General features: G+C 33.4%; 3 protein-coding genes across 3 annotated transcripts in view; all 3 read left to right on the top strand.

Annotated features, from left to right (window-relative positions):
• Positions 1 to 4,427, top strand: part of LOC138321203 (chordin-like) — a 62,687-nt gene extending 58,260 nt beyond the window's left edge. Inside the window, exon 23 of the mRNA XM_069264713.1 lies at positions 43 to 4,427. Coding sequence (XP_069120814.1) covers positions 43 to 113 — 71 coding nt within the window. The 3' untranslated portion in view covers positions 114 to 4,427. The remainder of the gene's footprint in view (positions 1 to 42) is intronic.
• An 11,317-nt stretch (positions 4,428 to 15,744) lies between these two features.
• LOC138310061 (uncharacterized) lies at positions 15,745 to 19,721 on the top strand. Its single transcript, XM_069251210.1, has 6 exons — positions 15,745 to 16,012; positions 17,208 to 17,374; positions 17,750 to 17,843; positions 18,277 to 18,397; positions 18,848 to 18,924; positions 19,340 to 19,721. The coding sequence occupies exons 1-6, from the start codon at positions 15,937 to 15,939 to the stop codon at positions 19,693 to 19,695; spliced, it is 891 nt and encodes a 296-aa protein (XP_069107311.1). The 5' UTR covers positions 15,745 to 15,936; the 3' UTR covers positions 19,696 to 19,721.
• Positions 19,722 to 22,464: 2,743 nt separating this feature from the next.
• Positions 22,465 to 27,736, top strand: LOC138310050 (uncharacterized). Its single transcript, XM_069251200.1, has 6 exons — positions 22,465 to 22,542; positions 23,877 to 24,037; positions 24,435 to 24,528; positions 25,013 to 25,133; positions 26,384 to 26,456; positions 27,263 to 27,736. The coding sequence occupies exons 1-5, from the start codon at positions 22,470 to 22,472 to the stop codon at positions 26,409 to 26,411; spliced, it is 477 nt and encodes a 158-aa protein (XP_069107301.1). The 5' UTR covers positions 22,465 to 22,469; the 3' UTR covers positions 26,412 to 26,456; positions 27,263 to 27,736.
• The last annotated feature ends 132 nt before the right edge of the window (positions 27,737 to 27,868 follow it).

The following is a 27,868-nucleotide window of genomic DNA, read 5'->3' as shown; positions in this document are numbered from 1 at the left end:
TGGCTTTAAACTTGTAAATCTAAGTTTTGATTTCTTCAACAGGAACACAAGGCGAGAGATCTAGAGGCAGACACCGGGCCGTCCTCACCACCACACGGGCTCCCCGGAGATAGTGGATAGAAACCTGTTATATAGTATTTTGTGCAAAGATATGTATATATTTTCTCTGTTAGGGTACAATACTCACACATGGAGACGTTCGACAGGTTGTGACGTCAATAGGAAAGTTAGTCTTGATGCTGGTCATTCTACCTATCTGTAATTGCCACATGAGGAACAAAAATGGCCCCTATATCACTATGAGATCTTCATGCAAAGGCGAAAATGTGGTTGATAACAATACAAAAGGAAGAGAAATGTGTGACCTGTGACTGCCAACCACAAATTGAAAGTTAGATAAATCTTACAATATGTAGTTTAAAATGAAATCTTGATATGCTGCCTAATTTATTTCATGTTTGACGACAAATGCCAGGATAATATATGTATATTTATCCATTATAACGTTTTGCAATCTTGACTGAAACATACCATTAAGACATAAGATTATTTAACACCAAGGGAATACATTTTTACAGGCGATTGCGTGATAATGTATTAGTATGAAGACACATGCGAGTGTTAAAGCTTATTACAACTTCATGGTTATGGGATAGTCAACTCACGATTATGAGTAGGAAGATCACTTTATTTCGTTTGTCCTTAAGCATTATCATTTCGTTCATTGTAGTTTGGTGGTATTGTTATGCTAAATTCGTTTTTTAAATCAACTGTTTAATTGCGTGATCTGAAAAACTGATATTGATATGAAGTTAACTTATATACTTTGTTATGTTTGTGTATGATAATATTGACGATACATAGAAAGAATTATTGATACTTAAAATGATAATTGATGTATGGTACTTGTTAGGGGTCCCTGTTAATGATTTGCAGATTAATGGGAAGGACTTGCGAGGTGGTAAATGCTAGTTTTAATGATCTGCTGACGTGTGTTTAATACTTATAGATGATTGATAGCTGGGAATTATCATTAAAATGGTGTGTGGTTCATAAACTAGCTCTTAATTACCAACTTACTACTTTATGTATGAACGGGTTATCAAATTTTTCGTTTACGTTAATGAAACTATCTGTAAGTTACCAAATAACTGCGTCTTATTAGAATGGATAATCAAATTTTTCGTTTACGTTACTTGTATTATAAACTAGCTGGTGTTTGTTAATGGGGATTGCCAGCTAGCCGGTGTTTGTTAATGGGGATTGCTAGCTAGCTAGTGTAGTTGTATGCTAATGGGAATTGACATGCTAGCTAGTGTATGTTAATGGGGATTGCCAGCTAGCTGGTGTATGTTAATGGGGATTGCCAGCTAGCTGGTGTATGTTAAACGTGATTGCCAACTAGCTAGTTATGTTAAAGGGGATTGCCAGATAGCTAATGTAAGATAATGGAGATTGCCAGCTAGTTGGTGTATGTTTATATGGATTGCCAGGTAGCTAGTGTATGTTTATATGGATTGCCAGCTAGCTAGTGTATGTTAATAGATGGAGATTAACAGCTAGTTGGTTTGTGTTAATTTGGATTGCCAGCTAGTTGGTGTACATTAATGAGGACGCTGTGTTAGCTGGTGTATAGCAATTAGGTCTAATATTTACATATTTGCTACATGTTATTGTGGATATTACTGACGGGATGGGGATATTAATGTCGGGGATATTACTGACCAGCTAGACTCGTGTATAGACGGAGCAGTTTTCGCTAGATTTGATGACTACCCGTTTTGTTTGATATGAAGACGTATACAATGTTGACCTTGTGCTTTAGTGGTATTGATTTACATTGTATGTATATATTATTGTCTGGTTTCACTCGCGTTGACTTGAAGCGTAATAGACGTTCTTGCGATTGATAGATTTTGATATATTCTTAAAACATATCATTCCATACAGCCATTGTATAACTATTAAATGTTTTATGTGTGTTTTACATTATTATTTATTTTCCCTTTCCCTCTGTTTTGTTTCATCGTTTCATATGATTTGTTTATTGTTAAGATTTTAATCACAGAGCAGAAAGCGTTAGAACCTATTATAAAGTAATCACTGGATAACATACAGGGTATTGTATATATTGATTAAGGAAATGGAATGTCAAATATTGTTTTGTTCACCTGTTATATGTCAGTTTTTTGCTTTAAATGACTTAATTTCTGCCATGTAATATATTCGTGGTAATTTGTCCTTAGTAAAATGCTGAGTCAGTTGCTTTTAGTACAGCGCCATCACTTTTTGTATAAACGATGTTTTTCATACAGACCCATGACAAAACAATCGAAAACTGCTCACGTCAAAACATTTTTCACTAATATTCATGATGTGGTCATATTTTAGAGTAGTTATTTGTTTTAAAATGACACAATTTTCTGACTTTATAACTACCATCACCAATCTGTTCTCTAGTAAAAGAGAATATGTGATGACAACCACTCTTATGAAATGTATAAATGTACATTGAAACGATGCTATATCATAATTGTGTCTCCGTTATCATATACAAAAACGGAATATACCATTTTTGTGTATAATTTTGCTTTGTATTACTTTTCTATTATTTCAAAGAGTTTTGTGCATTTGTTAAAAAGTTTAATCTTTAAGTTCAAAGCTTAACTGGAATAAATGTTTTGAGTTTTCATTAGAGCAGTTATCACGTTTATTTTTGTTTCTTTAAATAGATATAAAAAGCACACTTCGGATAAGATTAACATTTAAATTTGAGTTATATAAATATATCAAATTCTAAAATATCGAGTGTTCAGTTTTATTCAGACAGTTACTAGAGATTATAATGAAACCTCACGAAATTAACATTTTCATATCTTATTGTAATAAACCACTGTATAATTATATTTTAATAACATTGATATTAGGAGACACTGTACTAATGCTGTCTACTAAGTCTTCCTATAAAATGAAGATTTATCATGCTTCAGGAAATCCACACTGCTAGTATTGTAACTTACATTGTATAAAATGTGTCCTAATTCTTTAAACGGGTTCATGTTATTTTGTAGTATTATTAACGTTGACTTTGTTCCTTTATAGACAAACTGTATTTGTATTATTGTAACTGTTGTTGGTTTTAAGTGATGTCATCTTGTTTATAATCATTTATTTAACTTTAAAATGAAACAAAACAACAAAATGTTATGTTTCTCTTGTAAAGTTCTTTTCATATCATTCTTTTAAAAAACTTTACATCCAGTTTTATTAAAGCACTATTTTTCGTATTGAAGCAAATTTCGCCTATTGACTACATTTTGTCTTGGTGTTTCTATATTAGTGTACATTACGAACGGAACTCAGTATGATACCTGTAACATATAGGGATCAGTTTTACAAAAGGTGATTAGGTTAATCACATTTTAACGACAATTTTCAAGTAATGTTAACTCTAGTTTTGTGTAAGATTATTAAGTTCTCCATTTTTACCTAATTGCTGATTTTAGTTATAATTGTGAAATGTAAGTGATTAAGCTGATTTACCTTTAGAACAAGGTTGTGAGACATTCGGTATGGTTGATTCAAACGCCGCTTCAATTGTGTGCGTAACGCTTTCATGCGCTTATTATTTTTTCAATATGTCTGTGGTCCCGATAGTTAAAGTTAAGTCTTTTTCAAAATTTAATATTGACAGTACCAATAACGATATTTTAGTTTCAGCGTATGGAATATACAAAGTATCAAACGCATGTAAAATGCTTTATTTGTGAACTCTGTTTAGTCGTGAATACGTATAATTATCAGTCATTGACCTTTAATGTGGTCAATATGATGTTGTACTAACCTGATATGATGAAATAATTACCAAGAACGGAAGCCCAACGTCATTATTATGCATTTTACTATAATTTTATTTAATTCCATTGAATCATGTTTAAAAAAGGGCACATTGTGTTTAATATCACAAATTCAAAAATAAGAAAGAAATAATGTATTATTGCATTGAATTTCTTCTTCATATAATTATATTACTTAAAGATAATCTATATTATCCAGAGTCATTAAAATTGTAATTATATATCGCGATGCGTGTCATTCGTGGGTCAATGGTCGGGTACTAACCGTAGGCCGGTTTCTATTTGTACGTTTCCACTTTTAAGTCTCCACCTCCACATTTTAGCTGTTGGTAGAACGTTAAAACTAAATTTAATCTGATATTAGACTGTTCAAAGGATGTTACAATTATATGATACATATTAACGTAAAATAAAAATATTGGTATGAAAACCATTGTGAAATGGATTGGTCTATATGACGTATCATTGGATTATGATTGTTGTCAAAACCATCTTGATTTATTATCTTGTTGCTTCATGACGTTTTTAGTTTTATTTGTATTATTGTCAAATAAATCAAATTCCATAAGATATATATCTTTGTGGTTGCTTAGGTATCGTTAAGAAGTTGATATTATTACAAGACTTTGTATTTTCCATGTACAGGTCTTAAGATAAAAAAGACTTAAATTAAATATGATTATTTTCTGTTTCAATGCGCTACTTTCGCAACATACAGACCTTCAATTGAAGAGTTCCTAATTGATTTATTTCTATTTGTCGTAGCAGTTTCAAAATATAAAACAAGTGGAGTTAAGGAGCTGTGTTTAAGATATAACACGCTGCCCGTTTTAGAATTCAAATAATCACCAGGACCTTCCACTTCAGATACACACCTTTCTTTTACGCAAATATTGAATATTGAAACGTCCAAGACGGAATACCATAATGGTCTTTGGCCTTTTGGTTAATCAATTTTTGGACGGCAAATTGATCAGTTGATTTACCTGCTATATTCCTAATATGATACATCACAATTAATCATCAGTATATGTGTCGTTTTACTTCTACTTTGTCAATGATTTTGTGACGTACGAGGCGACACCTGTCATTTTATATGAAGATATCAAGTAAAGCAAACAGTGTACAAATGGTGTCTTCTCATACGTCCTGGAAGTAAATAGGATACACATCCATTGATATTATTTATGGGAATATCGTTTTAGTAACATCTTGAATCATTCACCGACTAAAATTATCAATAAGCAATTTTAGAGCCGTTTATAAAAATAATACATTAATATGACAAATATTTGGCACAAATACATAAAAATGGCTGATATATTGACATTGTGATAGCTATCTGTAGAATAAATCCAAACATTATGCATTCAAATATGTTAACATTAATCGAATAGAAAAAGACAAATTCAATATTTTTTGTGGAATGTAAAAAAATAAAGATGATCACTTTTCAAAAACGCACTTGTCAGGAATTGGTCTGTGATGCTCTTCAGTCAACAAAAAGTGGTGTTGAAAGGATCCGGCGATCACAGATTTCGCATTCTATACTCCGTCACAAACTTCCCTGAAATAATCATTAAACTGTTAAATAAATCATACGTAATCCCAACCTACCTCAAATCTTTCTAATCCAATGTACTTTTTTTATGATTTATTATATTTACTAATTGGATTTATAACAGATAAAACATCTGTATTTATATAAGCTTATAGTACACAAAGGATAAGTAGACTATCAAATATTGATAAATACTCAGAGTCCTCTAATAACACCCTGACGTATCAATACATATATCCATATTATCATACAACTCATGATAGGCTCAAGGGTTTTATTTATATCGGAGTAATTCACAAAGTTTACTTTAATCTTGATATCTCAACGATCTATTCTTTTCTAACACCTCGCCCTAATCGAAATAAGAGAAGACTCACACTACCGCTCTACAACCTGTCAGTTAGTGTTTTACGGTAAACCAATAAGAGGATAGAGTTGTATGTACATTATTGTATATCTGATATATATATATATATCCTATTGAGCCATTCTCTGGTTGTCCGAGATTATTTATAACATGCTATAGACAAATAGAACATGTCTTTTTTCAACACGATTCCAATAAGACTGCGGTTTCTCACAATTTATTTGAGTACGGAGACATGTTTATTGTTAGGAAGGTATCAAATAAAGGATACACGTCTGTAATGTCGATTGTTTTGTATTACCATCATCTGTGAAATGTTTACAATTGGAAGCAGATATTGAGAAAATACACGTACCGGCATGATTGATCTGCGTTAAAAATGCGAAGCATATATATGATGCTATAGCAGATTCCATGAAGCCTATAGAAATCGTTATTTTTTTTCTTTTATTTCACAGATAATTAAATCATCTCTCGACAATTTCAAAAGAAACATTTGTGTATCCGTTCTATAATACGCACCTGGTAGAGCATGTAATTTGTAACGAATGATACAAAATAAAACAAAAATTGTTGACAATACAATACGCTGTGAAATTCTAGAAAATGTCGGACATGAAAAATCGAATGAAGAATAATTTGAATGTGAAATGACCGAATACTTATACTGCACCATACAGTCATATTACTTTAGCAGTAGGTTTTAGTAAGATAAAATTATAATAAAGGCATTAATTCCGCTATCACAATGGGACACAACACAAACATAATTACAACAGTCTACAAACGACACAAGCAATAAATATATGGAATACATTACAGACAAGTGATGCTATCCTTAAATGGCATAGCTAGTCATGAGTCCTCTGGAGTCGTTAAGCAATAGCAAACCAAGTCACATTTACGATGAGATAATTAAGATACAATTAAGGCAATGCCCAGTGCAAAGACCAAATGTATTGATACCAAGTACATGTAATTTGGTTCGACCACTGATTTGGGCTAGCTTTAGAACTGAGAAACATATATTTCAATATTATTTGTTGTAAAGATTACACTTAAGACACGATAATTGTCATTGACAATACAGCACACACGAAGGTGTTGCTATTGATTCAAACTAATTGCATTTTTTGTTTAATTAGTTTCACGTCCTATTAACAACCAGGGTCATATATGCCATGTTGTTGGTGGAGGAAAGCCGAGAACCCGGAGAAAAACCACCGCCAGCGGTCAGTACCCACATAGGATTCGAACTCGCATCCCAGAGGTGGAAGACTTGTTGTAATATGTCGGGACATCTTAACCACTCGGCCATCGTGGCCCCTATAACTAATTGCTATTTTGTAGTAAAAACAAAAAAAAAACAATAGACAGAAATTAGAAAGAATTGTTTTTACCAGTCAGTGATCAAATCAAACAAGACTTGTAAGATTTCTACATAAAGGGAGACAATTCCAATTGAAACTCGCAATGCAATAAATATATGTTAGACCATATATAAATCTCATAACATGACCCTTTACATAGTCTCGGTAGTTCTAATATTTGCACCTGCAAATTATTATTCTTGCAGATCATGTACCTTTGTGAATTTGATTTTTGCAACAAGAAAAAAATTCGTTGAGTAAGTGATTTCGTTTTAAGATGTAAAAGTAGTTTTTCTTAAAAAGCAATAATTGCCTTTGTTTTTGTTTTGATGAATAAGGTGAATAAAATTTATTGTGTTCAAACATAGAAGATAGTGACGAGAGAATCAGATGTTTCGGGAGAGCAAGTATGAATAAAGTCATCAACATTTGTATTTTGGGAATGGTTCGATTTTCTTTAAAGATGCTCCACCGCTGACAAATGGTATTTTTCCACTATCTAAAACGGGAGCAGATGATTTAGTATTTTTCTTCGGTTACTTACTAACCTTTACTAACATTGAAAAGTTTGAGCCTCTAATTTTAATTCAAATTAAAAGTATAAAAAATAATGAATTGCATCCCGAAAAAAATCCGTGGCACTATATCCTATATGGAATGAAGTACTGATTGCACATGCACCAAAGGCAAAATAAATTATTTGATATTAATTTTTTTTTGTGTTAATTAGACATATATATACATAATTAAACACCAATTATTGTTCAAATTATGAATATCATTTATGCTCTGTCAGCGGTGGAGCATCTTTAACATCTCTCAACAGTTAAGGCGATTTAAATTTGATGAGTAAACGTGTCGGTAGACTGTGGTATATTCCTGTTATATCCATTACTGCCTGTTTTCAGTATAATGTGACTGGAAGGGGTGTGCTGCTCGGTGTCTTTATGTGCATACAGGAGAGGTCGTATATAGCCGATCATAGGACCTTAAATCAACTTATAAATTTCTTATACATGTATCCATATCATGAAAGTCTATTCAATGAATATTCGACGAATATCTCGAGATCATAATTACAAAAAAGTTTACCTCTTTCAACAACAAGAGGCCCATGGGCCTTAACGATCATCTGACTCATGGCACAAAACAACAAAGTCACAGTATAAGTAGTGGTTGATAATCAATATAAGGGTCAAAGAAGTAATATCAAGGGATTTTCCAGATGACATGGGATCCAATCAAACGTATGTCTGTTGGATACGAATTACTTCCAATGGTTAATATGGAACAAGGAAGTAATTCCAACTGTGTGGACAAAAAACAATTGTCAAATTTTCGAGGCGATCTGTCTCTTTATCAAGACATACATAATTACATAATAGGATGCGAACAGTTGACAAATATTTAAATATGCAGCACAATGGAGCGCAATTTACACTTCGGCAAGTGGCAGCCGAAGGCCGGATCTATTAAAATGTATCCGTGCTGTTCGGCAGAACGCTAAAATATGAGCGATGACTGGAAAGCGTTCTACGTGTGACGTCAAATGTGTAAAATATTAACATTTTGTAAACTTTGGATAAAACCTCAACAAAGATAAGAGATTATTGTAGATCTACATTTACTTCTACATATATACATGTATTCTGGTACATGTTCAATGTACACATGTTATATGTTTGAATTTTAATACATGGCAAACAGTTACTAAAAAAGTAAAACAAAAGCTTTCAAGCTAAAAGTGATGTATACAGACGCAGACCACCCCTCCCACCACCTCAAACACATGAAAAAAACCAACACTAAACACAAATTCCATTTATTTATGATAAATAAACATAATTAACTAGCAAAGGAAATTTCATTTTCTTTAGGTAATATGAATGTGTTAATTACATAGATACGTTTTTTTACGCCTTTTTCATTTAGTCTTTCCTTCATCATTATGTCTGACACATCCCTAAATGACATTGCATGGTTCAAAGATGCTCCACCGCCGACAGAGCATAAATGATATTCATCATTCGAACAATAACTCGTGTTTAATCATGTATATATAAGCCTAATTAACACAAAAAATAATATAAAATAATTTATTTCGCCTTTGGTGCATGCGCAATCAGTACTTCATTTCATATAGAATATAGTACCACGGAATTTTTTCGGGATACAATTAATTATTTTTCATATTTTTAACTTGAAGTAAAATTAGTAGCTCAAACTTTTCAACGGTGGTAATGGTGTAAAGTAAGTAACTTTTGCAACAGAAGAAAAATACTAAATCGTCTGCTCCTGTTTTTGATAGTGAAAAAATACCATTTGTCAGCGGTGGAGCATCTTTAAAAAATTGATCATGATTTGCCATTTAAAATGCTGAAAACTGACGTTGAAAGGGCATGCACAAATTCACTGCTTTGTTATTCCTTATTTAGCTGTACCATTATAGTATAACTTCATACCATTAATAAGTTTTCATTTGGATTTGGTAAAGGGAGGTAATTTGCTGTTTTGTTAATTTTCAAAATTACTTAGCAGCGTAATGCTAAATAATTAAGAGATATTATCTAAGGAAACAGTTTATTTTTGATAAAATGGGATGAGGGAATGAGCAAGTCCATGTGTACACATGCATCACGTACACATGTATACTGGCACACATGTATATGTACATACAATATACATAAATGTGCACCCTATCATGTATATATATATATAGTGTGTTAGGTGTGTGTGTGTGTGGGGGGGGGGCTGTATTTTTTCAGAATTGAAATCAACATGTCTCGTTTCTTGTTATACCATGTTTATAGCGCCTCCCTAAATGGTATGACAACATAATATTGTTATTAATATTCATGTAATATTTATTTTAGATGTATGACTTATAAATTATAATAAAACCGCATTCCTATTTTTTTATCTGAGGGCGGTGGCCGGTGGTGGGTTGCTTCATTAAAAGACCAATGGTCTGGACATACCCATTACCCGATACTCATTACATCCATCCTTTTCTGATCATTGTGGTTTTTTTTATCTAATTTACGGAAACAGTATGTATTAAATGCACAACAACTTACATAACAAAACACATAACACCAGGTTTGTAAGTTTATGGGATGGCTGGTGCTCAAAATTTCCTGCAATATGGAGTTATCTCCCACTGCTGACAAATTCCATAGAAAATACGAACAGATACATATTCCTTCACAGACTGAACATTTTTGAAGGATTCTTTGAAAGTATTGTGTACATTTTTCTGCAATTTTGGGTCAAAAGTCATGATATTTGACAGATTAGCACAGGAAATGGAGAAATACTATCTGAATATCATAATGCAAATGCATATGTTGTGCAGATTAATTGTTTTTGTTCTGTGTTTTTCTTCTTTTTATTATTATTATTCTTACAAGCTAACCGATACTTACATTATATATACCATAGGCTTCTTAGGTAAAATACGTGTTTTCGTTTAAATATCACATAGTGTCAATCTAATTGAAATTAGAACTTCTATGTCGCTCTCCGTACCGTCCGCTTCTACGAGCGGACGGTACGGAGAGCGACATAGAAGTTCTAATTTTGATTAGATTGCACATACAGTGTACATAACAATAATGACAATCAAAAAGCTAATCTAATTTTATAACATATATGTATAATTCATTTTTCACAAAAAATAATACGGGCAGCCACTTGAAACGTCATGATATACACGTGCATATCAAAAGGTCTCCAATACTTTTAATGACATACGTATCAAATTGCTAGTAAACGTTTCTGTCATAATTTGCGTGCCCCTGTGTTTTAGCTGAGGTGACCAAGATTGCATTTTACAGTCTCGGAATAGCAGTTGAGACTGCTTGTTTTACACATGTTCATAGAAATTTAACTATCGAAAACAGATATATCTAGATTTAATATCCCATGAAAAGTTACATAATATAAGACCACGATCGAGAGCATCGTGGGTAGCGATAGGCCAAGGACATCTCCTTGCGGGCGCTGTATGGGATTTACAAATTGTTTAGTCTAGATGAAATAAACGATTATTCTTATTACTGGTTTATGTAAATAATGAATGTACTTGCAATATTTTCAACGTTGGACATTTTTGTTTTGCTATAATTAATAGCGATACTGCTATCGTTTGTGCGATGAGATGAGGAGGTTTTGCCGAGTCATCTCGGTTTTCCCTGTCGACAGAAAAATTGCGGAAATATAGCTCTCCAAATATGGCAATTTTTCCCATTTCCTTATTTTTTCCGTAATTTGTGAGCTTGTCGTGCTTTTATCATTTAATGTAGGGTGTTGATTTTTATGTAAATATAGACATTGGTATATTATCTGTACAGGGTTTTAATTTCATAGTCATGAATTTGAAAATGGCGAAAATATAGCCCTCCGAACATGTCATTTCGTTCAATTTTTAACGTAAATTTTACCGTTTGTATGAGATTCCGATAAAAATGTTATGAAGATTGGATATGAAAGAGCATGTTCTCAGACACATATAATGACTAATTTCAAGGTCATATGATTCAAAATGGCGGAGATATAACACTTCAATTGTCCTTTCGGCGATTTTATTTTGTGCGTTGGATGTTGTGTATCATGCAGTTGTACGAATGTGATGAGATTACATTATGTGGCCAAAGGAAGAGAATCGTCACTCTAATTGTACGAGTTATTCCCCATTGGTCGAAGATCTTCATAAGTAAGGAGAATGAACGTGGAGTTGAAAAAAACATATGTAGTTTTTGCTGTGAAGTATCAAGACATGTAGAGCGAGTTCCCCAACCCAACCTCACGTCCATGACACAACTGTAGTTTGGTAAAAGGCTTCAAGTACTACAAGTTTATTCGGAATATCTTTGTATAGAAGATCAAAAGGTGCCTGAGAGGCGGGGCCAAAGAGTCAAATTAAAATTCAGATTAAAAAAATATTAAAAAGATCTTATCGTTACTTATATCAATACATAGGTTGAAATCCCGTGTTTTGATCGCGATCAAATCTAGTTGACTTTATTTTCATTCGATTGCACATTGAGACAAAGACTCTTCTCACATGTGGTCGAACATATAAAATGTACAGTATTTACAGCAGCATTTATATAGAATATCATTATCTTTGCCCAATGATATTTCAAACCAAATATGGATGTAATCCACCCCAGTGTTAAGGAGGAGTAGGCTTTTTAATAAATAGTCTTACGCACGGCGCAAAATCGTCATTCTGATTTAATATTTGAAAATATGTATCTAATGCTAGGTTTACACTATGTTCCCGGCGACCACGGTAGCCCCGTTTGCCCGAAACGTGGTGCGCCGTGGAATTTTGGCTATTTTTGTCTCTGCATTCAAGTTGAACTAGGTCTTGTGAAGTTTTGCCACGGTATTTTACGGATTACGTGGTGGACCGTGGATATAGGGGAAAGTGGTGGGGAAGACATTTTCAATGTCTTTTTGGCGGTTTTTACTTTGTAACCCCACATTGGCTTTTTGGTTTATTTAATTCTTGAAGCAAATATTGTTTTATGTGTATTTCACATAAATTTTGTCATGTATTTTATTGATTATCATTTGCTGTTGATTTAATAAATACCCTGTCACCCTCTGTGAGGGTGGCCTTATTCATTCAATATGGTTGTTGAGTTGTTACTTGTAAGTGTGTAGATGCATAAAAGGCAGCTAAGTATTTAGCTTAATTTATGCATCGGAAACACCAATACAAGTTTTATTTTATTAGATTTTTGTAGAATTTGTTTGTGTTAATAATGTCCTTTTCTTCAGCATATAGACTAATTCGAGTTATGCCCCCTCGTATGGATTTTACATTTTGTCGGTACGAGTTATGCCCCTTTGGGATAGAGGAAGGGCATTTGATTGGTCAATGTATCCGAAAGGGTTCACAGACCCCAAATATTTCATCAGAACCCTAAGCCTCAGGCAGCCATATTGAAATTTTCCTCCTCAACAGTTTTAACCTGTTTTGAATTTGGCTTTTAGACTTTATTTTTGAATTCCCGCCCTTTCCCACCCCCCATAAAGGTTTTTTTTATTTTTTTTTATTTTGTATATCTCATATACGGGCTAGGCCTTTTGGTTTATTTAATTCTTGAAGCAAAAATTGGCGGTTTTTACTTTGTAAACCCCACATTGGCTTTTTGGTTTATTTAATTCTTGAAGCAAATATTGTTTTATGTGTATTTCACATAAATTTTGTCATGTATTTTATTGATTATCATTTGCTGTTGATTTAATAAATACCCTGTCACCCTCTGTGAGGGTGGCCTTATTCATTCAATATGGTTGTTTAGTTGTTACTTGTAAGTGTGTAGATGCATAAAGGTACACTACGGCTATAGCACGGTCTATCAAGGATACCACTACGTTCTCTCTAGGCCTGTTACGATATGATGAGATCTGCTACGTTTTACACGTTTTGATCAAGCTCCGATACTTTTTTTCACGGTCCGCAAAGGCTTACTAGGGATGAAAGTCTGATGCCGGGCTTTTTTGGAGCAAATGAAACAATATTTATTGCCGAAAATGTCATTTCAAACACGTTTTGATTACAAAATTATAATTATTATAGCCAATGGTTCTCACTTAATCTGCCTTTTGCAATAATAGTCTTGGTATGATTTTATGGTTTAAATGTGTTTGATAATGACTATTTCTATTTATTAATACAAATAACTCCATGAAGTAGCAAATATGTACCAGGTCAGGCAATGATACTCCATCATATATATCTTGCAACGTAAGACCGTAGTAAGACGCAACACGTCGTATCACGTCGGGCTTTCAACCGCTACAAGCCGTGATGTGCCTTTACAGAACGCATCGAAACGGCTATCTTTCACCTTGGCTTGCCGTCAAAACCTTGACAAACCTGGACAAAACGGCACAAAACGTGCAGCCAATCTGCATCAACCGTGATAAAACGTGGAAAAAACTCAACAGAACGTCACAAAACTTGAAATCACCGTGAGATTTCGGGGAACGTGCTTGCTGCCCGTTCCACCACGGACCGTCAGGAAGTTTTGTTACGGCCTCGTACGCACTGTTACGTTTTGTTACGTCAATCCCGTTTTATTACGTCCTGTGGCGTTCACCATCTTTACCGTGACTGCCGTGGCAAATTTTTTGACAGTTTAAAAATCTGGCACGGCATCCACGGTATTCACGACCGCTTACGTTTGTCTATCACGTCCTTCTGCGCTGTCTCACGTTGTCTCGCGGTCACCACGTTCAGTCCACGGTGGTCTGAAACGGGGCTGCCGTGGCCGCCGGGAACATAGTGTAAACCTAGCATTAGCAGTCTCTTATCTATCCAATTTCCGCCTACGACTTTATCTTGCTACCTTGTCGGTGCAAACGACATTTGAGTGTTGATCGTGGTAAAAATAACGTGACATTATCACAAGTGATGATGTTAAAAGGTCAAGAGCGTTACTTGGGGGAAAAATCTAAAAACCATAAGTGACCGAACACAAAACCACGTTTATGTAACAAGGTAATTTATCTAAGCACGTGCCTAATCTTTTTCAGTCAGTATTCTTTAACTGGGAGTTTTTTTGGTGAGCTGAATTTGCATCGCTACAAAAATACTGAAATGGGCATTTTCATTTTCAACAATAGATTAAAGATCATCAAAAATGACATTTCCTAACGAAGTAAATAAGATTACTTACTTCTTGTCGATAATATATTTACATTCTCAATATTACACTTCAATATTAACAGTTGTCATTATAAGGATACGAGCAGAAACACGGCTGCTGGTTAATTCTTCTTTTCGTGCAAATATTGAAATACTTGTAATATCGAAATATTCAAATGTTGGATAAAAAATAATGAGAAATTGAAAAAGTTAAAATAAATATAAGCTTTATATATAGGAAAAATGTTAGTTCACTTTTAACTTGCGTTATTGAAGAAATTATCTTTTTTGCCGATGTTTAGGCGTTTATATTTACCAACGTCATTTGCTGGAGTGCGTTTATCTCATTACTGACTTAATTACACTTACATATATGTGTGTAGAGCATGACCATAGCTGTTAATAGGACGTTAATAAATCAAACAAACAAACAAACAAATGTGTGTAGATATAAGATATGAACGATAAGCAAATGGCAGTGTTTAAATAATCTTAATACACAGTTCAGTCACATTATTTGGAGAAACACATGGACCTTTGCGGAAAACGAGACTTATACTACAAGGTTTAACTATGAAAACATTATTTCTTCTCACTGTGCATGTTCATATGTGTCATTATTTCTAACATATTTGTGTGATGTCATGTATACCGGTCATTTTCATTTCAAGATGAAAAACAATTTATGTTCTTTTAGATCCTGTTAAACAAGAAATATTGACACTAACCGTAAGAATGATGTCTGCGTGTTTTCTCAGGAAAAAAAAATATTTTTCAAAACTTTCCATTTCTTTTTCAAATTACAAATTCTTAAGTGGCCATGATACATACTAACAAATGATAAAGTTACTCTGATTCAGTTGCACTAGACAGGTGATACGACTATATAGACTTTGCAAATATCACTGAATTTGCCTATTACGTTAAGATTATCGTTTTAAATATGTGGGAGTGACGATTACTGAATGCAAGACAACCTGACAAGGAGGTTATAAATAGAAAACGCACGCGTGAAGTATCTCGTAGAGTACGTAGCGTCCTTCAGATTTTCAGTTTTTATCTATATAAAAGGCCGAATCATAATCGTTCTTGACAAATCCCACGGCAGCATCATCATGTTGACATTGGTTTTGACTTGCCTCACCACTCTCGGGAGTATACATGGTTCTCCACTATCCACTGAAACCAGGGGTATGTTTATTTTAAAGAGTACTTTCCCAAAAACGATTGTTGTTTAAGATATTATTAAACTTTTAATTTAATCAATAATGTAATATCAAAAATGGTACCTCACCAAAAATGTTCATTTGAAATCGAAATCATTTTGATAGATAATTGGATATTTTATTTCAGACATGTTTTAGAAATTATCTGAAATAATTTTCGGACTTTGTGTTCGGGTTTTTTCATTATCCAATGATAAATTAATTAAAAAAATTAATATATATTGATCGAACTGATATACTATTGTTATCAGTAATGAAATGAGAAGCGGTTTCATTTTTGAGGCGGTTTGGAAACCCCAGTATTATAACAAATTAAAAAATTACAAAATTAATTTAACATTTGATATTAACATTAATCCGAACACAAAACGTTTAGGATATTTAATATTTTTCAAATATGAAGAATTCTGAAACAGAAGATTACTACATTTGCACATGTCTACCTGGTTATAAAGATATCTCATTTTCCGATGTGAAATAAAATTCAAAATCACTAAATAACTTTGTTAATCCTAAAAATAATATTCTTATCTTTTAAAAAATGACATAATGAATAAATATGAAACATTGTGGAAATAATCCCTTATTTAGCTGCTTTCATATTTAAGCATTGGACGCCATATGAATGCCAACTGGACAGAGGCAAACTAGCGCGCTTCATGTTGGATTTGCCTCTGTCCATTGTCTATGAATGCCAACTGAAAGACATTCAATGCTTATATTTGCATTTGGCTACAATTTTATGTTGAAATACCCAAGGATTCGTTATCGTCAAGGATAGAGCAGCCATTTGAACAGCCGTTCCGTGATCGCTGGCACAACGATGGTGATGTCACAATTACAATGACGTCATAATAAGCAATTGAAGTTCATTGTTCATATGACTGCTAACTGCGCTTGGTAAGGTTACCTAGTGGGACTGCGGTAAAAATGTGTATATTAAATCACCATGCATTAACTACTTCATGTTTACAGAAATGAATTATAGCTAAAACCAATGAAGTTATTGTGGTTTAAATCAAGCATTTTATCAACGCTGAGGTTTGGAAAGACTTTTCAACAAGTACCATGCTAGCAGGCAAAACGTAACGATTTTTCTCTGTGATAAATTTCATATTCTGACGACTTGTTATATTAATTTCATCGACGTGTATTTTTAGTTTCTCCACATTTCCTGGCTGGAAGTGCGATAGGTCAGGTGGTGGCTATAGACGAGGCTTCCGGTTTATGCACGAGCAGAATTAACGCCAACATCATATACAGTCACAATGATAAGGGGGACGGACCGAAAATCTACGCTCTCAGTTCCCTGAATGGGGAGTTGAAGGTAAAGATTTTGCACAAATTAACCATACATAAGTTATGTGTATAGAAATATATAAGAACAAAGCCATTCTTAAAATACCATAGATCAAATCTATTATTTTTATTATGTTTTATAAATGACAAAAGGCAGGGATTTCCGACATTGCAATGAGACACAGATACTACAGCCCCTCCCCTTAAAAAGGATTACAGATATTCACAACCCTTAAATGACTCGGGCTGTTGATAAGACGTAAACCCAAAAGATATTGAGAATAATTCTTAATAACTAGATTGTGTTTTCATCATATTTGTTTCATATAAATCTATTTACGTTCACGGTTTTCTTATGATAATAATTATAACGAAGTATTGTTTACTACACACATTCAAACAGACCACCATTCACATCCATGGCGCCAATAACTATGACTGGGAAGACATTGCGTGCGGCTTATGTGATGACAATGGCGGACGATGCATCTATATAGGTAAGTTTAATACGTCTATATTCCTTTCTCGTTAATGCGTTAAACATTTTCATTTTGGTGCGTCGATTAAGGCTATTAATGGCAAAACTGGAAGTATTCAAAAAATAAGTAAATGCCCTAAAAATAATGGCTAAAAATAATATGATATCTGTTACAAAATAAATAAATAAATAAAAGAGTAAGTCACTTGCCTCAAATCAATAAACATATTTGTGTAGATATGTCCATTGTAAGAAAAAACATATTTGAAAGAGAACTTCAAAAAAAAATTTATCAAAGTTCAATTCGTTTATCAGCGAGTCTTTTGTGCAAAAACTAATGTTACTACAAATCTATCAGCCAAAACGTCAATAACTATAATCAACAACAACATTCTTAAGTCTTTTCATATTCGTCAAATATAATTGTTTGGATTTTTTTATTTGACTTTTAGCGGACACAGGTGACCATGGTGGAGATGGAGCCCGAAATATAATCTACAAAATCCGAGAGCCTGTCCTCGCAGACAATCACCGTAACATCACTGTCGATATCGAGTCCAAGATTGCTTTCCAGTATGTCATTCATATTAATGATTACATAAATTGCCTTAGACACCAGGTAACACAAAATTGTCATGTATCCATTATAGTGTTCGAGTAAAGTCAGCCTTAATAATACCGTGAAATATTTGGTCTCGTTTAGCAAATTACTTCGACTTAATCAGCTATCACATTAATAACGAAATCATCATTAAAAAAAACCCGAACAAACAAAAACAAAAACGAAAACGAAAAAACAAAATAGTGATTTAATATAGTGGTAAGGGATATTCTAAACTTTACTACAACGCACATCTTTCATACAAACCAGGTAACAGAAATTAATGTTTACCCATTTCAGGGTTATACACTTATAATAATATAATTATGATTGTTTTAATGTTTATAATAAATATATGTAAAACATATCTATTTTTGCGTATAGAAAGAACGTAGCCCATATTTCAAATACATTACATCTAGGTGGAGTCCCCATCAACAAGATTGCGAAACACTCATGATGGACCCCCAGCGAAACATTTACTTAATATCCAAGGTAAAGTCGGGTATGACATACAAGACAATTACATCTTAACATGATTGGCATAACATCCGAATCCCTCAAAAGATGTCTTTAACAGTTGAATAGAACAAGAATTTAAAACATAGGGATTAAAGTGTCGGTGTAAGAGACAATTACTTTGTTTTTAGTTTTATTATATATTTGAAAAAGAATATATAATTCAAAACATTCTCAGTTGCTATATTAACATTTTCGTTTTGTCTATATTAATATGACTGATAATATGACTGACTGCTTCAATACAGACCTACATGTCAACAATCCAGAATAAAAGAAAAAGATTTTTTTTTTTTTGAAAACTGAAATTGTCTCTTTGTTTCTTTTTCTAAATTAACGAATCATTAGATATTCGGAAGGGAAAAATAACATTTTTTTTTTTTATTGACTGGTTCATGGCGGTCGAGGTAAAATCGGAATGATTAACAGTACAGCCTGGAATAACTCGTCTGTCAAAGTAAATGTAGATAACCTGGTCACTATTCCGCTGTCCACTAACAGCAATGACCCCACCGGTGGGGATATTGCTCCTAATGGTCGTGATATTTTAGTCCAGACCAAACACCAGCTTTACTATTGGCAAAAGGCAGATGGGCAAAGCATCAAGGAGACCTTAACCAAAGACCCTGTGGCGGTCCCTTTCCATTATAACAAACAAGCCGGAGCCGTGGCCTGGGATGCGAACGGGAGGGGCTATTATACAGCTTCTGAGGGAGTCAATATAAATATGTATTACTACATGAGGCAATAAACCATGCAATTTAAAGTTATAAATTAGGAATCAACCTAACCAAATATGTAATTTTATAGAACAATTGTCTTACATGTATTTAATAAATTATGTCAATGTTTATAGACTTGTATTGTTTACATGTACATGTAATGTTATGTGCTAAAGAAATAAGATGAAACATATAAGGGAATTGGGCACATGCATACATGTATATGAAGGATCATAGCAACTCCATGATGAAAATAGAAGTTCTTTATTGGTGACAAAAATCGTATTAAATCAAAAGAAACAAGAGATCCCACTGGGATCTTTGCGCCCACCAAAGAATGATCTATGTCTGACAATGGAAAGATGGATATCTTCTCTACTTTTGAAACTTTTTCAAACATATACTACACATAAAATTTGAGACAGATCGCTTCAGTACTTTCTGAGAAATAGCAGTAACAAACTTCAACTATCAAAATCCAAGATGGTTCCTTGGCGGTCATCTTGTTGATGATCAGTCCCAAATCGCAATATGCACATCTAGAGCCCTAGGGGAACCTACACATGAAATTTGAGACAGATCATTTCAGTATTTTCTGAGAAATAGCTATAACAATCTTTAAATATCAAAATCCAAGATGGCTGCCTGTCGGCCATCTTGTTCACCGATTGGTATGAAAATGCAATATGCACAACAAGGGCCCTAGGGGAACATACATATGAAATTTGAGAAAAATCCCTTCAGCATTTTCTGAGAAATAGGGATAACAAACTTTAACTATCAAAATCCAAGATGGCTACCTGGCGGCCATCTTGTTCACCGATCGGTCCGAAAATGCAATATGCATAACAAGGGCCCTAGAGGAACATACATATGAGATTTGAGAAAGATCCCTTCAGCATTTTCTGAGAAATAGCGATAACAAACTTAAGCTATCAAAATCCAAGATGGCTGCCTGGCGGCCATCTTGTTCACCGATCGGTCCAAAAATGTAATATGCACAACAAGGGCCCTAGGGGAACCTACATATGAAATTTGAGACAGATTCCTTCAGTACTTTCTGAGAAATAGCGATAACAAACTTTAACTATCAAAATCCAAGATGGTTGCCTGGCGGCCATCTTGTTGACTGATCCATCCCAAAATGCAATACGCACAACTAGGGCCCTAGGGAAGCCTTCATATGAATTTTGAGACAGATCCCTTCTGTACTTTCTGAGAAATAGCGATAACAAGAATTGTTAACGGACGGACGGACGGACGACGGACCATGGACAAAAAGCGATTTGAATAGCCCACCATCATCAGATGGCGGGCTAAAAATATGAAGAGATATTTTGTGATACTTATTTTTCTTTGGTGAAGAGAAAAACGTATTGTCCTATATAAGTCGCCAAACAGGAAATGTCCTAATATTTATCCGAGTTACTTCCCTTAATTTTACTTCCTGAATACTGACAGAGTGAAACAAAAAGCAAATCCTAGTGATAAAACACACATTACATCTACTTCTGTGGGTACGTCAACAAACAAACATCAGGTGGTAAAGTTCAATTAAGCATTTATAACACTGTTTTTAACTCATAAAAATAACAAAGGGTTATGAAATAAATTTTGTTTGCAAACTATTTTGATAATCGCGGATTTACACAATTTGTAAACAAAATTCTTTCATATATCGATGAATTTAAAAAAAATAGTGACATCAATGCTTAATTGAACTGTACCATCTGATGTAAGTTTTTTGTCTTAACCATAGAAGTAGATGTAATGTGTGTTTTATCACAAGGTTTGATACGAAGATCATAAGTGTTAGTTTAAAAACGGGTCAACACCATAAGTGATAGAATCCGGAACCACGTTAGTACAATAAGGCCACTGATAATTTTTTATCAGTCAAATGTTTTCTTCGCATACTGCCTATGGGATATATGTGGAGTAAATCAACATAGAATGAAAAAAAGACCTACTGATTTCATCATATTTTTATAGTATAACTGCTTTTCAAAAAATGTTTAAAAAGATATTTCCATTTAAAAGAAATAAATGTGTTCTTTTTCACGATTATAAAAATTGAATTAAATAACTAGCTGATTATATTTTTGCATCTTTTTTGGTATCTTCAGATATACTATATCTATTCTTTTATTGATATTTTAAAAAAGAAATTTAAATTATAAAATAAATGATAATATGATCAATGATAGTATTGATTCAATGGAGATCGGTAAGATAAAAAGAAAAAAAATCGTTCCCCAGTTAAATGCAGCACTGCAATTGTCATTTTGTTTCAATATTTACTATTCCCGAGAAAAGTAAACAAAAATTGTTTTATTCGTATTAATCATCTTTGATTTCGAATATACCTCAAGCTGTTTTTTAATCATACAACTGTATATGTTTTTTGCCCTCGTTTACATATCAGAAAATGATAATTTACTCACCTTTTTAAATTGTCTTGACTTTCAAATAGTTCGCTGCATTATGTAAGTCTTTGTAAAAGAAATATGTTTCAGAACCTAAAATCCAATCGAGTACAAAAGGAGAATGAGAAATAAATTACATTCGAATATCAAAGAATAAATGATGAATTGTGATGTCAGTGTTTCTATGGTTGAACACATAGGACTGTTACTTATTGATATAAAGAACTATATGATATGAACTATACTAATAGAAAGGAATACACGAAAAATTTATCGGTCGACTCGATGTCCTTCAAATTCAGTACCTGTTATCTAGCATCGTGGATATATAAGGCCTGGTCAACAGTAGGCGGCGACAAACACACAGTGACCTAACCATGTTCACATTAATCCTATGTTGTCTCAGCTTTCTTGGAAGTACTCATGGTTCTTCCATACCAATTGAAAGAGGTAGCAACTTATCAACAAAAGCAGGATTTTTATGCATCTATTTTAGAGGTGTTTTTTTTATTAATTTATATAAGTTACCTTCCGTAGGTTTTCTTTCTTATTTTTGGTTATGTCCTTTTTGTAACGAAGTACCTTTATAATGATATCAATCGCAACTTTTAATTTTTGTGGTTATCAAAAATATTTCTAAAATAATCATTTTTCTTTGTTTTTATACCAAATCTGGTATCTGATTGGTCAAAAAAATTTTGCATACCACTATAATTATTTTTTCTTTGTTTTCATACCAAATCTGGCTTTCTGATTGGCCAATATTTTTTTTGCATACCACTATGAAAAAAAATCCGAGAATGGCGCGAAACCCCGACGTTATCGTGACGTCACAATAGAGACATTGACGTTGCGTATTGATTCGGAAAAAAGAGTCCATTGAAAAACCACTGTAATGTTACATTTAAACATACTGCATTTTATCAAATAGAGTATAAAATTAATTATAAGTAATGATGTCACTATTTTTTAATATTATCGGGTTATGAAAAGAAAAATTGTTTGCAAACTTTTGTGAGAATCCGCTACGCGGATTCACACAGTTTGCAAACAATTTTTTTTCATACCCCGATGAAATTAAAAAATAGTGACATCAATGCTTAAATAAAAAAATCCGAGAATGGAGCGAAACCTCGACGTTATCGTGACGTCACAATAGATTTCACTATTTTGTTAATTTTATCGGAGTATGAAAAAAAAGCGTCGCGGATTCTTACAAAAGTTATTTTAATAGTGACATTAATGCAAAAGCAATCAGGTCGTGTATTGATTCCATAACTACATTAAGGTTTGTTTACTAAGTTCTTACGTTTGGTTTATGTCTGATGATAATTCTTTTACTCCAAAAGTCTTAAATGGTGGTCAAAAATTAGAACACGATATGATCACGTCAAACGTGACATTTTTATTGTCAACTGACCTGTACATCTCGTACTGAAAATGATAGTAATTGGTTTAACACTATCTTCAAGATGCTGTTTATAGTATGCTTATGGATATCTAAAATAAAATCTGCAACAATATTCAGAACTAGTGTAAAACATTTCAAAAGTTGCGAATTAAGCATTAATAAGATAACTGAAGTGATTTAAAATCCGCACAGTTTTACAAAAAAAAAAAAAAAAAATAATTGACGTCTTTTTTCATCATCATGTTTATAGCTATTTGTGTTACAAATGCCGTATTTCGAGAATGCTACAATTAAGAAAGTCGCAACAGGTAGATGTTTATTTTTTTTTCATTCTATTTTGTAAATTAATTCGCCACATCATTTGGATCCTTAGCTCTTCCGCATTTCCTGCCTGGAACTCCGTTAGGTCACGTGGTAGCTCTGGATGAGGTTTCCGGTTTATGCGCGAGCAATCCGAACATCCTGTACGGTCACAATGATAGGGGGGACGGCCCGAAACTCTATGCTATCAGTTCTCTGACTGGAGAGTTAAAGGTAATCTGTTCATTACAAGAACACGTAAACATACATTGTATATTTCGTGGTTATAACACTAACAAAAAATCTTTAAAATGTTGCATTATCAAACTTTCAAAATGCAATTACGTAACACGCATCAATTAGGTAAATTATGTTATTTTGTAGATTAGATATTTTAAGAAATTTTCAATTGAACCTTTTTCTTCTTCTTCTTCTTCTTCTTCTTTTTCTACTGACTAAGGAGAGGAAAATGCGCGATCAGATATCATGCATCGAGCCATGAACTCGAACCCCTAACTGCAGTGGTCTAGAACCGCGACAGCATACATAATATGTATGCCATTTACGCTTGCATGCATTGACATTTTATGTTTTTAAATATGGCCTATTGTTTTTGTTTAATATTTTCTAGACAACAATTCATGTTCACGGCGCCCATAACTACGACTGGGAAGACATCGCTTGTGGCCCTTGTGATGACAATGGCGGACATTGCATATACATTGGTATGTTCGACCCCTTTAAAACTAGTCTTTGAATATACTTACTGTATTTTGACAGCGCCAAGTTTATACCATATTAGAACGTAAGCTGTGAAGTGTAATGACAAATGAACGATTGCAATAATTCATCTTTGAAATAGTAATGAAAACACTAATTGCATAAATGTTTATTTATATATGGGAAAAAATCAAATGAAATTACCTTCAAAATATGTCGTTTTGCAGAATTGAAAAAAAAGCATTTTAAGAATAGTTTTTCGAAAACAGGTTTTTTTCGAAAATGATGTTACAATCACTACATGTCCTGTGTCTGTTCGTGAAAGCAACTTCTGCGTTTGCTGACGAAAACCTGTGAACTTGATTTAATCAAACAAATTTACATTTCTGTTTCTATCAACAAAATTTTTGTGCTAGCCTAATACCGTTCTAGATAGAAATTTTGCTGCAAGTATGCATTAAATACATGTAGCTAACCTGTTTTGTTTAGGAGAAATTGGAGATCATTCTGGAGATGGAGCTCGTAATATAATTTACAAAATCATAGAGCCAGTTCTCACAGACCACATGGACGATATCACTGTCGACGTGGAGTCAAAAATTACCTTCCAGTATGTCCATATTAATGTTTATCTATAATTTCATTATACTTTAAGGAGCTGGTTTGTTCTGTAACGATTTACACCACGAATTTTAGCATCCATTGTTCTTCAGGCAATTTCTTCGAAAAGTCATTACGAACCATTTCAATTAAATGGTCTATACTAATTATGATCGAATAAGGAGATTTCTGTCCATGAACTAAAACAAACGTTATATATACTCTCATATTGACGTCTTAATGCTTTAATTTCAAATTGTTTACTATCTGTAAGAGCTTAATAAGAGATAATAATTCATCGCCCACCAGTTACATTTTGTGTTTGAAGCCTTTGTGAAGAATATAAGTACATAATTAGATTTAAATCAAGTGGCGACTCAGTGCGATGATATATATGTTTTATTCGAGATATCGTTATGGTATCATTTCAAAGATAAGACGAAAACTCGGCTCTGACGGGCGTCGATACAGTTATCTCTCCCACATATTTACAGTTTGGGGCTTATCTCTAACTTAAAACATAGTACGTCTTTGTGCTAATAAAGTACACTTTTATTTCTAATTTAAGCCAGTTTTTGGCCTTTGTCTATGAGCTCAGGTAACTTTACCAATGTGCATTCAACCATGATAAATCCGATATAGATAATGGCAACATAGAATTACCTTTGCCTGTCTTATATGTGATGAATAGCATTCATAAACGGAATGCATGAAGCATGCTTTTGGGTTGGACAACTATCTGTAAATTCATTTTCACCATGTCTGCCAACAGTGATGGAGGGATAGTACGTTCTCAATTTAAGCGATAAATTAACGTGGCTTTGGTGACTTTTATTGCTTTCCAATGTCTAATGTTGTAAGGAAATGACATATGAAACTAGACATACAATTTAGGCGTTTGTTTGTTTTCTTGCTAAAATTATCGCATATAACAGTGATTTTCAGGACAGTTCAAAACAGTCGGTGCCCCCAGAACTTTCATTGAATTCAGAGGATTTAAAATCTCGACTACTCTAGGGACAATTTTGGATTTTGCCGGGAGACATATACTCACCCGTATTTCTCCCATATGCTACCTTTCACTGTCTAAGAGATTGTCTTATATCAGAGTTTCATAGAAGACAGTAAAAGGTAACATATAGGACAGTTACAGGCAATGGTCCGATAATCCGGGAGTTAAAGTACAGAAACAACAATAGATGACATAACAACTATGTTTTAAGTATGATTATAAGATTGCATGATTCACATTAAATCCAGGTGGAGACCCACTCAACAAGACTGCTAAACGCTGATGGTGGACCCAAACCGAAATATTTACTTAATATCAGTGGTATGAAATGTTAATAATAAATAAATGACTAATATTCTATTAAAGCCGACTAATAATATAATCGCAGTAAATTATGTTAGTGTACTTTAAAGGCCCACTACCTTTCCGGAGCAAAATTTAAAGGTTTCTTAAAAACATTAATACCAAAAGAAAATATATATCGATGGCTTAAGATGAGGTTACAACACCAAACATATGCAAGATTTCCTGTCTAATGTACGATAACAGTGGAGATTCATTTCGCTGTTTTGCCGTGTGGCGCAGTGATAGTCAACTACCGCGCGGCATTTAGGACGACGGCGGGAAACATAAAACGACCCGCGTTATGAAAATTAACATTTTATTTATTCTAATTAAACAGTTCTGAAGGTGATGATAAGTGTGCTAGTACACGTATAGTTAATAACTTCTGCGACTTTACAAAATTATTGATCTCGTTTTACATTCCTATTTTAAAAATTAAAAGCCGTTTCGGAAAGGTAGTGGCCCTTTAATGCTAGAAAAGATAAATTATAGTTTTAAAACGTATTGATCAACCATAGAGACATATTTCGGTTTATGCATTTGAAATATATTACCCAAGAGATATCGTCAGTTTCAATAAAAAAGGAATTACTATTTTCCAACCGGAAACAATCATTAAGTAACAGGTTAAATATAGAAGTATATCATTTCAAATGTTAATTAAATTGAAATTTTAATTATAACAATTTGATATCATATATATTAGAAGTATGAAGATAATGTAAATTTTATTTTGCTTTTTATACATAGCTAACATTGAAATTTAGACCATCTGTTGACAGGTTGACGATGGTCAAGGTGCGGTTGGGATGATCGACAGCACTGCTTGGAATGATACATCAGTAACAGTTTCTGTAGACAACCTAGTCACACTTCCGCTTTCAACCGGAAGTAACGACCCTACTGGCGGAGATATATCCCTTAACGGCCGGGATATTCTGATACAAACCCACCATCAAGTTTTATATTGGCAAAGAGCAGACGGACAAAGTGTCAAGGAGGCGTTACTTCAGGATCCTGTAGGTGTACAGTTTCACTATAATAAATACGCGGAAGCCGTGGCGTGGGACGCGAACGGGAGGGGTTATTATACCGTATCCGAGGGGCATCATGAAATCTTGTATTACTACGCAAGGTCATGATCTCTGCAATGTTTAAGTAGCTGTCCCAATTATTTTTATTTTGTAAAATAATGGCATACTTTTTCAGTTAGTTGAGCAATACTGATGTTAGTAAATTTTGTTACTAATTACAGATCTATGCTTGTTATCTTATCAATATTAAATGTATGTCCATATACACCTATTAGTATGATCGTAAAAGGCAACTACATTTACTAAACTTGTATTTTTGAAAGGAAAAAATTATTCGGTCTCCTTTGGGCCGCC

The sequence above is a fragment of the Argopecten irradians genome, chromosome 1 (genome assembly GCF_041381155.1).
Source record: "Argopecten irradians isolate NY chromosome 1, Ai_NY, whole genome shotgun sequence".
Taxonomy (NCBI): Eukaryota; Metazoa; Mollusca; class Bivalvia; order Pectinida; family Pectinidae; genus Argopecten; species Argopecten irradians.
The sequence above is the reverse complement of the archived record's forward strand: the minus strand, read 5'-3'. Positions and strand labels throughout refer to the sequence as shown.

Coding starts and splice junctions, on each gene's coding strand:
- LOC138310061 (XM_069251210.1), top strand. CDS start 15,937: ATGTTGACATTGGTTTTGACTTGCCTCACCACTCTCGGGAGTATACAT. Junction 16,013..17,207: donor ACTATCCACTGAAACCAGGG/GTATGTTTATTT, acceptor GTGTATTTTTAG/TTTCTCCACATTTCCTGGCT. Junction 17,844..18,276: donor CGGACGATGCATCTATATAG/GTAAGTTTAATA, acceptor TTTGACTTTTAG/CGGACACAGGTGACCATGGT.
- LOC138310050 (XM_069251200.1), top strand. CDS start 22,470: ATGTTCACATTAATCCTATGTTGTCTCAGCTTTCTTGGAAGTACTCAT. Junction 22,543..23,876: donor TTCCATACCAATTGAAAGAG/GTAGCAACTTAT, acceptor TTGGATCCTTAG/CTCTTCCGCATTTCCTGCCT. Junction 24,038..24,434: donor CTCTGACTGGAGAGTTAAAG/GTAATCTGTTCA, acceptor AATATTTTCTAG/ACAACAATTCATGTTCACGG.